The sequence below is a fragment of the Tyto alba genome, unplaced genomic scaffold (assembly GCF_018691265.1).
Source record: "Tyto alba isolate M040663 unplaced genomic scaffold, T.alba_DEE_v4.0 Super-Scaffold_1000006, whole genome shotgun sequence".
Taxonomy (NCBI): Eukaryota; Metazoa; Chordata; class Aves; order Strigiformes; family Tytonidae; genus Tyto; species Tyto alba.
Genome location: NW_024881272.1, coordinates 28,214,814 through 28,229,498, shown reverse-complemented (window position 1 = coordinate 28,229,498; position 14,685 = coordinate 28,214,814). Strand labels below are relative to the sequence as shown.

The following is a 14,685-nucleotide window of genomic DNA, read 5'->3' as shown; positions in this document are numbered from 1 at the left end:
TTTGCAGTTCCATTTAGTTTGTTTTGATACTCTGTGCACACATACCTGTAAAACTCAGTTGATGTTTCTTTGAATATGTTTATGTAAGGAATCATTTTAGTTTTTTGGGCTTGCTCCTTTATAATTTGGTCTTCTGAAGTGCAGTCTTCAGTTCAAATTGCAAAACAAGCTTAAAAAAAAAAAAACACCAAACAACCTTCAATTGAGACTATGGCTTTAATAAATGATCATTGTTTTGTTTGTAGATGACTCTAGCTGTATCGGGACTGACTTTTCCTTGCCATCGGCTTACAGTTGGAAGAAGATCTTCACCTGTACAAACAAGGGAACAGTCAGAGGAGGTAAGATCATCATCTTTATTTTACTAGTATACTCTAGGAAGAAGCATGGAAAGCCCATTTTGCAATGGTCACCATCCCTTCTATTGTCAAATAAGTCAGTAGAATTGCATCTTAAAAGAATCAATTTACAATTCTCGTAACACTTAATTGTGACAAAGTAAGGAACTGGGTAAATGAGTCATTGAAGAAAAAGAGGAAAAACGAAGTAAGGAAGTCACAGTAAGCATTGAAAAATACTCCAAATTTAATTAGAAGGTTGAAACATATTTTTAGTATTAGCAGAAAGAGATGTTTGTGGACTGTATAAACTGCATTCGTTGTTTCTAAATAATAATAGTTTGGGTTAAAATTTCCAATGCCTTTGTCCTTGTCCTCAAAATGAATTTAATATAAGCAGTTTCCCATTTTCCATACACTTTTCTTAGAATTTTGTTTGGAGAACTATAGCACATAAGATTTATCGTGCTGCGCAAAAAGGATGTATTTCTATCTGTTCAGCTCATTTGAGTTGGCAAGACATACCTGTGAGGTACAGTCAGGATGCAAGCCTGGATATATGTTGTTGGATAATTGTTAAAAGTTAGAGGATGGTCAGACGATGCTGTTCTAGCTATACCTGAACCCCTTAGCAGGTTAAATAGATGGTGGTGGTTTTCTCCAGAGATCTACCAGCCTAACTGTGTATCATTGCTGCTTTACTTCATTCTTTCAAAATGATTTGACGGGGTTTGTTCACCTTGTAGAATTTTCTTGTTGACCATTCATTAAATGTTCTTTATTTTAAGTTCTTTGTGTGTAGCTGTTGTAGAGAGACATCCAGCATGTTTGGAGCTCTTTGCCCCTTTCGTGGTCACTTGCATGCTAGAGCTGAAATCTCACTTTCCGTAATACACTTTGTTGCACCTTCAGGGATTGATGTAGATTTTCTGTAGTGTACTGTCACTGTAACTTCTAGGTCAAGTGGAGCTGGAATAGTTGTTCATGAAAAGAAGTCAATTTAGAGGCAAGTTAACATTGATTAGTTAAAACCAAGGTTTTTCTGAGGTATTTTATGTTTCAGAGAACATGAAATCCAAAAAATCTGATGGTGGGAGTTGAAGGCACAGATGGGACCTTAGCTCCGTGCACAAAATTGTTGATTTTTCTCCTTTATATTGGTATGCCAAGTAAATCAGTCTGTCATTCAGCATGAAGTAGTCTGGTGTGCTGAGTTAGGACTATGGGTGCTAAATTTGTGTGTCAGAGACTGCAATATGATAGATATTTCACCTACCATGCAAGTACTGCTAGAGTACGTTGTATGTGGATGTCTAAAATTATTGATAGGTTGTGTGGCTTTTCCCATTCTTTCTTATGTAGTTAAACCAGCTGTAGTACTGTTAGATGGAAAATATCTTTAACTTTGGATAAAATTTGCTCAACCATGTGTATACAGAGACAATTTCTTATTTATTTAGTAATGCTTCTTGTCACATAATATTGCTCTGTCAGCAAGACTTCTTTGAAATATTAGGTCTTATTTATAAAAAAGTCTGATGCTGCTGTATAAAACAGTAAAATAAAATGCAGTGTAACAAATGTTTTTATAGAAATGTATTTTTCACTGTGTATGTATTTGTATTACACTGGAGATGATGTCTGTAAGAGAGGCTTATGGTAGATTTTGGTTTTTGTTTTCATATAGCAATGCACTGATGTTCATATGGTTAGTGACAGTGATGGAGATGACTTTGAAGATGCTACAGAGTTTGGAGTTGATGATGGAGAAATGTTTGGAGTAGCGTCATCTGCCTTGAGGAAATCACCAATGAGTAAGAGTTGACAGTTAATTCAGAATTAACTGGTGACTGTACAGCAGTAGTGAAACCAGAGAGGTATGATGGGTCTGCATAAAAAAAAAAAAAAAAAAGGAAAGTATCTTTTGATAGGAATGTTAAAATTTCTTGTGTTGTGTCTGATGGACATATTGAATGAAAACACTGCAAATATAATTGGCAACATCCCCATGGAGGAACTTTTTTAAACCTTATGCTTCTAGCTTATACCTGAAGAATAATAATTGAACTCAGAGAAATTACTGTTTTTAACCAAATATTCCTGTAGTTAACTAGATTTCCACTTCCCTGTTTTGAAAATTCTACAGATTTTAGCTTAAGCATCTTGTGATTAATATTTTTAGTAATTTACATTAAACAAGTTTCTCAGTGATTATTTGCCCTTGAATTATGAAAAGGTTTGAGAAGGAGCAGTCAGTTACCTCTTATACGCAATTCTGTATACTTTTTCTTTACTTTAGGCTTTCATTAGTGTTATTACCTTAGAAGTTTTTTGATAGAAAATACATATAATAATATGGAAAACTTTTTAACATTATGCATAAAAAGGTTAAAAAAAAAAAAAAAGATAAGAAAAGTAACTAGCAATATAGTGGGTCAAGCCTTTCAAGCCCATCCTTTCATTTTAATGTATTAAAGTAAGTCCAGAGTGTTAACTCTGAACAAGTGATATATCACATTACACTGGACCTGAGGGTTTTACTGTTTGGAAAGCCTGAATATATTCACGAGAGTGTCTGGAAATTTCATGTCTTTCCAAGGGTTCATAGTCCATAGTCTTTCATGAAATTTATATGGTCTCTTGGTAACCACTTCAGTAAGCTGTCAACATAAAAAAAATCTGTGAAACAATTGAATTCTCATATTAAAATCTGTTTCCATAAGCTTGCATTTCATTTATATTTTTCATTTTTTTAAGTGCCAGAAAATGCTGAAAACGAAGGAGATGCCTTACTACAATTTACAGCAGAGTTTTCTTCAAGGTAACCTTGTCCTATTAGCTGTGCATTTCTTGTTTCAAACTAAGTAAAATTTAGTAAATCGTGAAAATAAAAGTAAAGCAATTGTACATATTTTCTTATGGGATTATAGCATATTTAGGCATCCTAATCTAATTTATTTTAACTTTGTTAGAAATGTTCCTGAAATAAAATTATCTCTTAGTCCAAGTTAGAGTGACAGATTCTTGCCTTATTTAATGTACCACTGATTATTATCATTACTTAATTATGTAAGGGTCCAGAAGGATGATAAAGACTCTGATTTTGTACAGTAGTTTAAATATGATATACAGGAACAGAGCAGCTGAAACTGATTAGTATTGAAAAATATATACAGAGCGGCGATAAGTTTTCACAATAATGATGTGGTTGGATAAGTCTCTACTTTTAAAAAATATAGAAATGCTGCTCTTTTTAACCTTATACCACCAAGTCATACATTGTTAAACTGTTACTATGTTTCATCAAACAGGTAGAATCTGCAAACTGAAATACTGCAAAGTAATGCAAAGTTTATATGCCTTCTGTTTTTACTCCTCTGTGATGAAAAGTTAATTTGTATGTATGAGGTGTATTAATATGTAATACAAGAATAGCCTTCAATTAACCTTTAAGAACATAATAAGCTATGATTGAAAAATTACATAGAATTGAAGGAGTCTATGTATGTAAACAGAAAGTTTTCACAATAAAATTTTTAATATAGTAGTTAGTTACTTTGAGCTTTTGAATGTTGGGAGACAGATGGCTTCTAAATATTTTCCTTCTGTCTTTTAAAAGTGTAGTACTTAATCTTTCTAAAGGTTTAGCCAATGCATTATATTTACAGAAAATACGAAGAGATAGAATATTGAAATTACTTATTAATTTTTTATTAATTGGAAATTTTATCTCAAATAGATATGGTGACTGCCATCCTGTTTATTTTATTGGATCATTAGAGGCTGCTTTTCAAGAAGCCTTCTATGGGAAAGCTAGAGATGTAAGTGTGTATTAGCACTACTTTATTTAATATAGAGGGAAAATGGAAATCACTGTAAATATTTCATCTTTATTTTAAAAAAGGTAAACTACATATTGGAGTTATCTTGGGTTTATTTTTTGTGAAGTTATACTCATTTAGTTGACTGACTAAAATACTTACCTAGATGGTTGTTGAAATTACAGTGAATAACTCATGCTTCCTAATCATTCAGGCTGTATTTTTATTGGCATACTTTAGTTATCAGAGCTACTATTTTTCTGGGGTTTTTTCCCCCTCCCCTCCCATTTCTTCCTGAAATAATGGTTTCCTAGCACCAGATAACAATGACTGTGAGGCTTGTGGTTGAGGAGTTCAATGTTGCCTGTTGGTAACTCCTGTGCAGGGATGGCTAATAAAATTGTAAATTTAAATTGAAAGGTCTCTGAAATACAGTGCACTTCTTTTTCTTTGTCCAGCCTTCATCTACTAAGTAAATTCCTCTACTAAGATTTGGTTACTTAGTGTTTCTGTACATCCAACCAGACATCTCAAGTTTCTGTTATTCCATGCAGTTTTAAAATCAGTATTTTAATAAAATTAAAATGGAGATAGTTTATTTAGGTTTTGGTGACTTGATTCACTAAGGAGAAACCCAAACCCCTCATAATTAAGCATAGATAAAGCTGAAACACAAACAAGAAAATCATGCTGTTTAAACTTACTTTTAGTTGTCTTGATAGATCTTTAGTTTTAAAATTAAGAATGTTTTGTCTTCCTGTAGTTATTCATGTTGGAAGGAAGAGCTATGTGATGTTAGGGGCTGTTCTGATAAGTGTGCAGTGTTATGAAGCTACACTGTATAGGTTAACACATGTTTAACATGTTATGCACACACTCTAGTGAATGTTTTCATGGCTTTGTGCAAATTTCAGAGCATAAATTGATACATAATAATTCAGTGACAAACTATTAATTTATAAAAACTCATTAAAGTGGACCTTAATGCATATTTAAAAGAAATTATATTAATTCAACAAGAAAAGTGTTTAAGTTCATTTTGTGTCATTTCATCAGAAATGGTTGACAGTGTGTCAGTATAATAATGGATGAGAGCCCATTAGGAGCTTTCATAAATATTTTTTTTATACCTATAAATTTGGTATTAATGCAGTGCAGTTACTTAGTTTTTTGAATACTCAGAGTGCTTCTTACACTACTTACATAGCATGTTTGAAATTTGTATCATCTTAAATTTCTAATATTTTGCAATGTATTCAGATCAGATCCTCTTCAAGTTAAATTTATATAATTAGGAAGGTATTATTTTTGTGGATTTTTTCTTTAATATTTTTTTCCGAATATTGCCTTAATTTTTGAAAGCTCTCCCTCTCAACTACCTTGTGAAATGACATTATTTTTATTGTAACATTCTGCCTGTAAACAAAGATATGAGAATGTATAAATATCATTTATTTTTACTGCTTCTTTCCTGTTACAAACAAGTTTTTTCATATTGCCTCCTGGAATTCATAATTGAGGAAAGAGATATATTATTTTATATCTTCATAATTGCATTTCATAAAATAATTCTCTCTACATATCAGTATAAGAAAAAAGCTTAGGAGAAATTGCAACCTTTATGTCTTGTCTTCTAATTTGTACTATGGAGGGCACTTAATTTTGCCAGGGCAACAGATGAGCTTCAGGCACCAGCATTCTTCACTTGAAGTGAGAAATTGAGTTCCAAGAGTAAATAAAAACAAGATTGAAGGTTTAAATCCTCTGCTAGGCTTTTTGAACTTATATACTCATTAAATGTTTATTGGAGTGGTGGGATTACGAAGGATTTGGGTAGCTTCATCAACCGGTATATACTTAATCACTAAGTAAAACACTACATTTGATAGAGTGTTTCTCACGATGCCACACTCAATCCATCTTAATGAAAACCGCTTCAAACTGATTTAATTTGAGAGCACTTGGCAGCTTGAGTGCTCAGAAATCTTAGCCTTTTTTTGACAAATTCTCAACACTGTCCAGAGCAGAAGGTGCACTCTACAGTTCAGGTCTAGTGAGACAGACATCAGCTATGTTCTTAGTCTATACTGTGGATACATTTTCCCTCAGAAAACATCCCATTATATATGAATTGAAGCTTTTTTACATAAATAATTCAATTTAGGTTATTTTAAGAACACTAATTTATGTCAGAACATGTGTTTTAAACACAGATTATGGGTTAAAATTCTTTTTAAGAAAATAGATGCTGTTCTGTTAAATTGTAATGTCTATTCATGTGTTGGAAAGGATGGTAATTCATAGTTACGAACATGTTACTTGAAAAAGAAAAGCTTTGCAAAAAAAGTTTAGATGTTTGTCTGTTACATTTTGTTTAGCTTTTATTATTGCAACTTTTCATTTTGAGTCTTTAGATAGTTAAGATTAAAATACATGATGGGTATCTTATTTTCTTCAGAGCAACTGCTACCATGATAGTGTCAGTTTTAGGTAGGACAGATGGAATGAGGTCAAATGTAGCTCCAGTTTAAAACCTGTATATCTCTTCAGCAGAAAAATACAATAGCCAAGAAATAGAGCTTTGCCTTTAACAACTGATGTTCTTGGTTCTTGGCAATGAAATCCTGTTACCTCCTGCAGCCTGATAGTTCAGGACATTGTGTATTCATTTCCAAGGCTTACTGTGTGTGCAACAGAAGAAAATATTTTCGTTATTCATTTTTTTAATTGGGTCAGGAAGAGAGAGACAGAGGTTTACTAAACTAACATAAGTTCTTCTTTTGTGAAATTCATAGAATCATAGAATGGCTTGGGTTAGAAGGGACCTTAAAGATCATCTAGCTCCAACCCCCCCCGCCACAGGCAGGGACACCTTCCACCAGCCCAGGGTGCTCAAAAGCCCCATCCAACCTGGCCTTGAACCCTTCCAGGGCGGGGGCAGACACAGCTTCTCTGGGCACCCTGGGCCAGTTCCTCACCACCCTCACAGTGAGGAAATTCTTCCTTATATCTAATCTAAATCTACCCTCTCTCAGTTTAAAACCGTTACCCCTCGTCCTATCCCTGCACTCCCTGAGGAAGAGTCCCTCCCCACCTTTCCTGTAGCCCCTTTAAGCACTGGGAGGCTGCTCTAAGCTCTCCTTGGAGCCTTCTCTTCTCCAGGATGAACAACCCCAACTCTCTCAGCCTGGCTCACAGGGTAGGTGCTCCAGCCCCTGATCATCTTTGTGTCTCCTCTGGAACTAGCTCCAACAGGTCCATGTCCTACTCATGTTGGTGGCCCCAGAGCTGGACACAGCACTGCAGGGGGGGTCTCACAAGAGTGGCATAGAGGTGGAGAATGCCTTCCCTTGACCTGCTGGCCACCCTTCCCTTGGTGCAGCCTAGGACACGGTTCGCTTTCTGGGCTGCAAGCACACATTGCTGGCTCACAGTCAGTTTTCCATCCACTAATAACTCCAAGTCCTTCTCCACCCAGCTGCTCTCCATCCGTTCCTCACCCAGCCTGGATTTGTGCTTGGGATCGCCCCGACCCATGGGCAGGACCTTGCACTTGGCCTTGTTGAACTTCATGAGGTTTGCACAGGCTCACCTCTCCAGCCTGTCCAAGTCCCTCTGGATGACATCCCTTCCCTCCAGCGTGTCAGCACACCACACAGCTCGGTGTCATCAAACTCACTGAGGGTGCACTCAGTCCCACTGTCCATGTTGCTGACAAAGATGTTAAGCAGCACCTGTCCCAATACCAGCGCCTGAGGAATACCACTTATCACTACTGTGCACTTGGATGTCAAGCCATTGACTGCAACTCTTTGAGTGCTGACCATCCAGCCAATTCCTTATCCACCAAGAGGTCCTTTTGTCAAATCCATGTCTCTCCAATTAAGAGACAAGGATATTGCGTGGCACAGCATCAAATTCTTTGTACAAGTCCAGGTAGATGATGTCAGTTGCTCTTCCTTTATTCACCAGCACTATAACCCCATCGTAGAAGGCCATCAAATTCATCAGGCATGATTTGCCCTTAGTGAATCCATGTCAGCTATCACCTTCTCTTCTTCTACTTATTGTGAAATCAGAAAGAAGCATTTCTCTGTTGTATTACTTCATAAAGAACAAGCTTACTCTTGCTTACACTATCATAGACATACCTAAACCAAATGCCATGAAAGAAATCTTATAATGGAGAGTTTTAAACAAGATGTTTGGGGAAGGTTTTTTTGTGACTGAAAGCCATTTGTGGGTGCCCTGTGTTCTGAAACATCAGGGGGTTTATCCTAATTTGGAGCGGTATTGTTATTCATACAAGATCTTAATTGCTATATTGAATCTCACTGAGCTATTTACTTGAATACTACGAAAATATTTTCTTTTATTGGATCTTGTTTGTCTTTTTCATATTCATAGGTGGTTGCTACTCTTTTGTTATAAGAAAGCATAAGGACATCCGCTTTATATTTTCAGGAGCTTTTATATTTATATACCTCTGTCAGATCACCTCCTGCTCCCCTCTCAACCTTTCTGTCCACTGACTTTTAATAAATATGTGAAACATCTCTCTTAGCTCAGATTGGTATTGTCACCTCAATATATATTCCTGCATACTGAAAATGAACCATGTTTTTCTTCTTGAATTCTGTCTTTTAGATTCAATTTAGTGGTGGCACCATCCCTCTCACATATGGGTACTTAATTTCCTGAATACCTATAAGTATGCTTCTTCCATGATTTGGCATGTTCAAATAAAAGCTTCCCTGCCCCAACTTCCCCAGTGGTAGCAGAATATTCCTTCACACATGGCTTTCTGTAATATCATTTTTATCTGTGTAACTCATAAAACTGTCGGTCATTATTTCAGCTAATTAAGTTCATGCTGAACTTAATGCAGAAAAAAAGATTCGTGAATATTCTGATTTCTGTTAGAGCACCTTATAGAAACGGCATTGATTGCTCTCCAGTTGCATTGTTTCAGAGGAGAAGTTTGAAGTCTGCCTTTTAGATACTATCTTGTGTAGAGAGGTTCTGAATCCCAGTTACAGGACAGCTTTTTGGTTTAGTCTGTCTTCAGTTTGAGTGAGTGGCAGGGGTTGTCATCTTTTTTCCCCCCATTTATTCCCTAAATACTGCGGAGTGATGTCAAGGAGCACAGCTTCACCATCACCTTTTACTTTGACTCCAGGCACATTTCAAATCAAGTTAAATTGCTACTCCTACATTTTATAAGGGGCTTGACCATATTGTGTATCCTAGGTGTGCTTTGAAAATGCATCTGTAGTTGAGCTGTCTGGATGTCCTAGGTGGAGAAATTACTACTTTACACATTTCAATTAAACTTAAATAACCTGAACACTAATCTAAATGGTCTGGTTGAAACTGTAGAGGACAAGTATAGAAGTATAAATTCAGGGTCCTGGGAAGAGTAAAACAGCTACACTATGGTAGATGTCAGTACGTAAATTCCAGTTAAGTCCCATGTGCGTGATAGAGTAGCTGTGTCCGAGAAGGCTGATCATGTGGATCAGATTGTACACTTCAGAGGCTTAAAGATGTGTAAATGTGTCCCATTGTCCATTTGAATTAGCTCTCACTACATAAAACCTAGAGGAAAAAATAAGATCTTGATTCATTAGCCTACCAGCTTGAAAGAACATTCATGCCTCTAGCAGATGTTACATCATGAACATTTTTGTCTCAGTCATTACTGGAATTTGTAAACCTCAGATTCAAAAATAACCATTCAGGTCTGTGGTTTTGCTGACCCTTATGACTGTATTGCTATTCTCATTCCACTTCATATTCTTCTGAGGTATTTAAGTTATTCACATTATTAGGAACTGGCTGAGAAGTTTGGATAACCCATTACCTGGTGATTATCAATTTAGTCCCTCAACCTCGTGAAGATTCGTGTTTCTTTCTGCTTCAGTGACAACTTCTCCTTCATTTCTTCTAATTCTGTACAAAGTGCATTAATTTTTCTGAAGTTCTAAATGCAAAAAAGGCCAAGTGGATGTCACAGCGTTTTGGTACATAGGACAGATCTTTAATGTGTTTGTCTCGTGTGGGAGTATATGTGCATGTTAGATCTCTTGGTCAGGTGCATCAGTTCATATGGCAAGGGGCTGCTATACTTTGGATGATACATGGCAGAGGTTTCACAGTGCAATGCTACAGCTGGGATGACTGTGCCTCTTGGGGGCTGCCCTGCTGCAGTACAGCCCACGTTTCCTTCCAGGGTGCCACGTGCCAGGCGTGTTCCGGCAACGGATCAAAATCAGGCAGGAGAGGGCTGCAGCGCTTCACTGCAAATCCACAGTGGTGGGTGTGAGGCAAGGGGGCAGGGGCACAGCTAACTGAGACTCAAGCAGTCTGAATGCAACAGAGTTTGCAGAAAAAAAATGCTTGAGGTTGGGATTTTTTAATGTAATTAGCCAAGATGCTGAAAAGTTAGCACCTCTTTCTCACAGCACTTTTTCCTCTGAAATAAAATGAAACATGGAGCTTAGAGCTAAAGCTTTTAGGACCTTAAGTCTTATTGGCGTTGGTGAGACTTACACTCCCAAGTATGTTTGTAAATCCAGGCCCCTTCTGAAAATTCCGGTGTGTGATTGCCTGGTCTTCAGCATCCACATACTCTGAAAAATACATCTCTTGATGGCTTAAGTTCCTGAAGTCATAAGCCTTTTGGAAGTGCATCAGCTAATCAGTGCTAAGAACCATTTCAGTATTCCATACTTTCATAGCGACTGGTAAAAATTCTTCCCCGTCAGATTTTTCTTCTTGGTTAAAATTTTATGCTAAGTACATAACCACTGAGTCATTATATTTTTCACAAATCCAACACAGAGAACAGACTAGTGTTCCATTAGTAGGATTCTTTTATGAAAGTCAACATTGTTCACTAGCTTAGTAAGGCTATTTTATTAGTATTGACTAAAATATTCTCTGTATTAGTCAGCATAGAATCCTAGAATTTATTCTGATTTTTCAAAGGCTTGAAATAAAAACAACAAAAACCTGCTTATAAATATATACTACCATAAGTTAGTAATAAAACCCCAAACCCACACAACAACAGCAACAACAACAAACTCCAAGCTGTGAGTGTTTTGTGATAATGCATTTTTCCAAGGAAAAAATATCCTTGGCTTCCACTAAGATTTTTCCAAATCATGTTTCAGCACTTCAGTTCCTCCTGCTACCTCTTTTCATTTGTTGTAGCAGTATGCCTTAACATTTGGATGAATTATCAGACACAAGTACAGTCTTTTATAAATGATGGAGTTTAGTTATTGCGTGGTGAGATTTCTTGATGCAACAAAACTTACATTCACTTGTAAAGTAGCTCAGTGTAAACATCTATTGTGTATGTGCCTGTTCTGTTTACTAAAATTTGTCCCTAAATCTTTAAGCCTAAAACTGTACATATTTTGAAACATTCCGTTGTATGGAATCTTATATTTAACAGTTTCATGGGGTTGTTTCTTTGGAAGTAAAAGTGTTTCTCAAGAGCCTTTTTTTCTATCTGCTCCCAGTGAAAAGAGGAGAGCAAAGCCATCCGCTTACCACAAAGCAGTGCCACCACAAAGGAAAGATTAAGGGTTTAGAGAGAGGTCAATGTGGGTTTTTCTCTAACTAAACACTTTCCTAAAGTTTCCTTGTGGAAAAAATAATGAAGTCATCTCAGAGTTTTTAAAGAATTTTTATTTCTTTTTCACCGTCTGCATTCGCTTGTCTTCTCAGCATGGATGTTTAATCTTTCTAGGCTTTGTGAATTGGTCCAAGTGAATAAGTGGTGAGCTGTCTCTCTAGGAGCTAGAGGCTTATTCTAAGGCCCTAATCACTGAGTAAACACATCTTTGCCCTCCCTCTCTTACAACTGCTATATAATAGTTGAGATTCTAGCACAGTAACCTGGATATTGCAGGGATCGACGCTTTGAAATGCAGAATGGCTGATCCTCAAAAACAGACAGTGCCTGATCTTCCCCTGCCTCTTTCTTCTTTTTAAATTAAATATCACCACAGAAATGCTGTTTTATTGCTTGATATTGTGCATCAATGCCCTGGATTTTCAAGTTTAGTTTCAGTCAACATTGTTGGCTGCACTTATATGGATCTCTGCATGTTGGGCTTATTAATGGCCCTTCACTGGCACATGTGTATGTGGTTCTGAAGAACATTTAAATTAAATTAGGCAAACATTAATGCAAATTACTAATCCCTTTCCCAAAGTCTAATGTTCAAATGTATTCTTCTTTTTATAAACAGTCATTAAGTTTTATCCAAAACCAGTATATGAAGTGGTAGTCATATAGGTTTTTGACAAAGACAGCTTGTCTCAGAATTACATCCCATGTCTTGTTATATCAATACACATCAATATCTAGTGTTCAGTGTTACTTCTGATGAAGAGATTTGAAATTACTTTAAATAAAAGTCTGAAAATAGCATTTACCATGTCATCTCAGCAAATAGGTTCAAGTAGGATTTTGAAATAAAGTAATATGTGTGGGGGAATGGAAAGTTGTAATTTTCTGAATAATATTTATAATTCATCGAATACCAGATGGAAGATCATGGTCCTTAACTAGCTCATAGTTTACCTGTATTTGTCTCAGTCTGCTTTCTATATTTACGTACACAAAGACTCACTTTCTGAAAGGTGGTCTGAGATTATCATGGGGACACAGCACAGCTCTATGCTGCTGGCAGCGAAGCTCAAATATTACTTCCTGGGGTTTCAGAAGAACATGGCACAGAAAATTTTGTTTCAAGGGGCCACAAACACCACCCTCAACACCTAGTCTTCACTAACACGGTAACTACGCTGAGCTATATCAGCATTCAAAAACCTCAATGTGGGATTTGAGCCATGTCTCTTGCACCCCTTCCCTTGCATCTCACACATTCACAGTGCTGGGGTGGCTACCTTACTCCTCAGCTCCACGAGAGAGGTGGCCAGCTGGGCTGACACGTGGCCTTTTGACCAGCTACGCATCGACTTATGAAGTAGGTGAGAGGCTGATGTGCTGTGGGCCTCCCCGCATCATACGGCTGGATGGAGAGCTGACAAAACATCCAGCGTGTAGCGTCACAGGCTTTGGGACTGTAGGCAGCTGTATTGTTACTTACTCATTTTCCTCTTTATTTGGCTACAGATGGGGTGATAACAATACGCTGTCGCTTTTTCAGGTTGCTTATAATTGTTTTGTATTGTAACTGCTGTTGTATCAAGAGGTGTGTTCCTCACTCAGGGAATTGTTCCAAATGTTATTTTTATTGGGCAGCAAGCCAAAAAAGTTCACTTATTTCTTAGGTTGTCTGTTAATAAGGTTTTTTGTTTTCATTCAAATGTTATTTTCATGTTCTAAGCATATAATAATATATCATGTATAAAATATTAGGAAGCATTGAGAAGACATACAGATTTGTAGGGATGGACCATTTGACTTAAAATCTACTGGTTTGTTTTTTTTTTTTTCCCTGTGTGTGCATGTTGAGATACTCAGCAACCTTGATACACGCCATAAGGCATACTAGCACAAATCAGCAGCGGTAATTTTAAATTACCAAATAGCCTGAGGAAGTTTTCACTGATCTTTTCTCATGTCTTTTCAGAGAAAGCTTCTTGCTATCTACCTCCACCATGATGAAAGCGTATTAACCAATGTCTTCTGCTCACAAATGCTTTGTGCTGAATCTATTGTCTCCTATCTGAGTCAGAACTTCATAACCTGGGCATGGGACATGACAAAAGAAGCAAACAGAGCAAGGTAAGACTCTTTGGACTGTGAATGGAGCAGCTTTTCTCTCAAGACAGACCCTTATTTCTGTATCATTTCTGTGTATCAAATCTTTTGTTCCTTGATACCTATTTGAACTAAAAATTTCATGCTTGTTCTTAGCCGATCAATGAAGCTGCGTTGGCTGACATTCACTGAGAGTTGGACGGTCCTTGTTTTCATTACAAAGTGACTTCTTATGCCTGTGCAGGAAAAAAATAGTTGAATAAATTTTTTTTTGCAAACATAGTTCTAGGAATGTATCTTTACGTTTCAGTGCCATAATATTATGTGACACTAACTTTATGTACATATGTGTAACTGCATGAGAACTGTCTGAGATAATAACTGTTGTTGTTAATGAAAATCTTACTAAAAAATAACATTCATGTGATAAATGAATATTAAAAACAGATTATGCAAAAAATTAAAAGCTTGCAATTCATATGAACCTTTCAATCTACATTTTTCCTACAGAACATTTATTTGGTGATGTTTTTGATAGGTTTTAATATAAAAAAAGCTATCCTATATCTTAGATCATCATTTTGCTGATAAGTAAAGAAATTTAAAAACTGTAGATTCCACTTCCTTCTACATCTTCTGTGGGTCACCAACAAATTTTCTTTTCTTTATGTTAAGACCTCTCTCTTTATTTATTTATCAGTTGATCATAATCTATTGAAAATAATGATTTTATGATTATACCTGTTATATTTAGAAATTAGACTTCTTTGTTTTTTTA

General features: G+C 36.3%; 1 protein-coding gene across 1 annotated transcript in view; it reads left to right on the top strand.

Annotated features, from left to right (window-relative positions):
- Positions 1 to 14,685, top strand: part of FAF1 (Fas associated factor 1) — a 172,935-nt gene that overhangs the window by 111,623 nt on the left and 46,627 nt on the right. Inside the window, exons 9-13 of the mRNA XM_042807570.1 lie at positions 246 to 341; positions 2,026 to 2,152; positions 3,096 to 3,159; positions 4,078 to 4,159; positions 13,777 to 13,931. Of these exons, the coding sequence (XP_042663504.1) occupies positions 246 to 341; positions 2,026 to 2,152; positions 3,096 to 3,159; positions 4,078 to 4,159; positions 13,777 to 13,931 (524 nt within the window). The remainder of the gene's footprint in view (positions 1 to 245; positions 342 to 2,025; positions 2,153 to 3,095; positions 3,160 to 4,077; positions 4,160 to 13,776; positions 13,932 to 14,685) is intronic.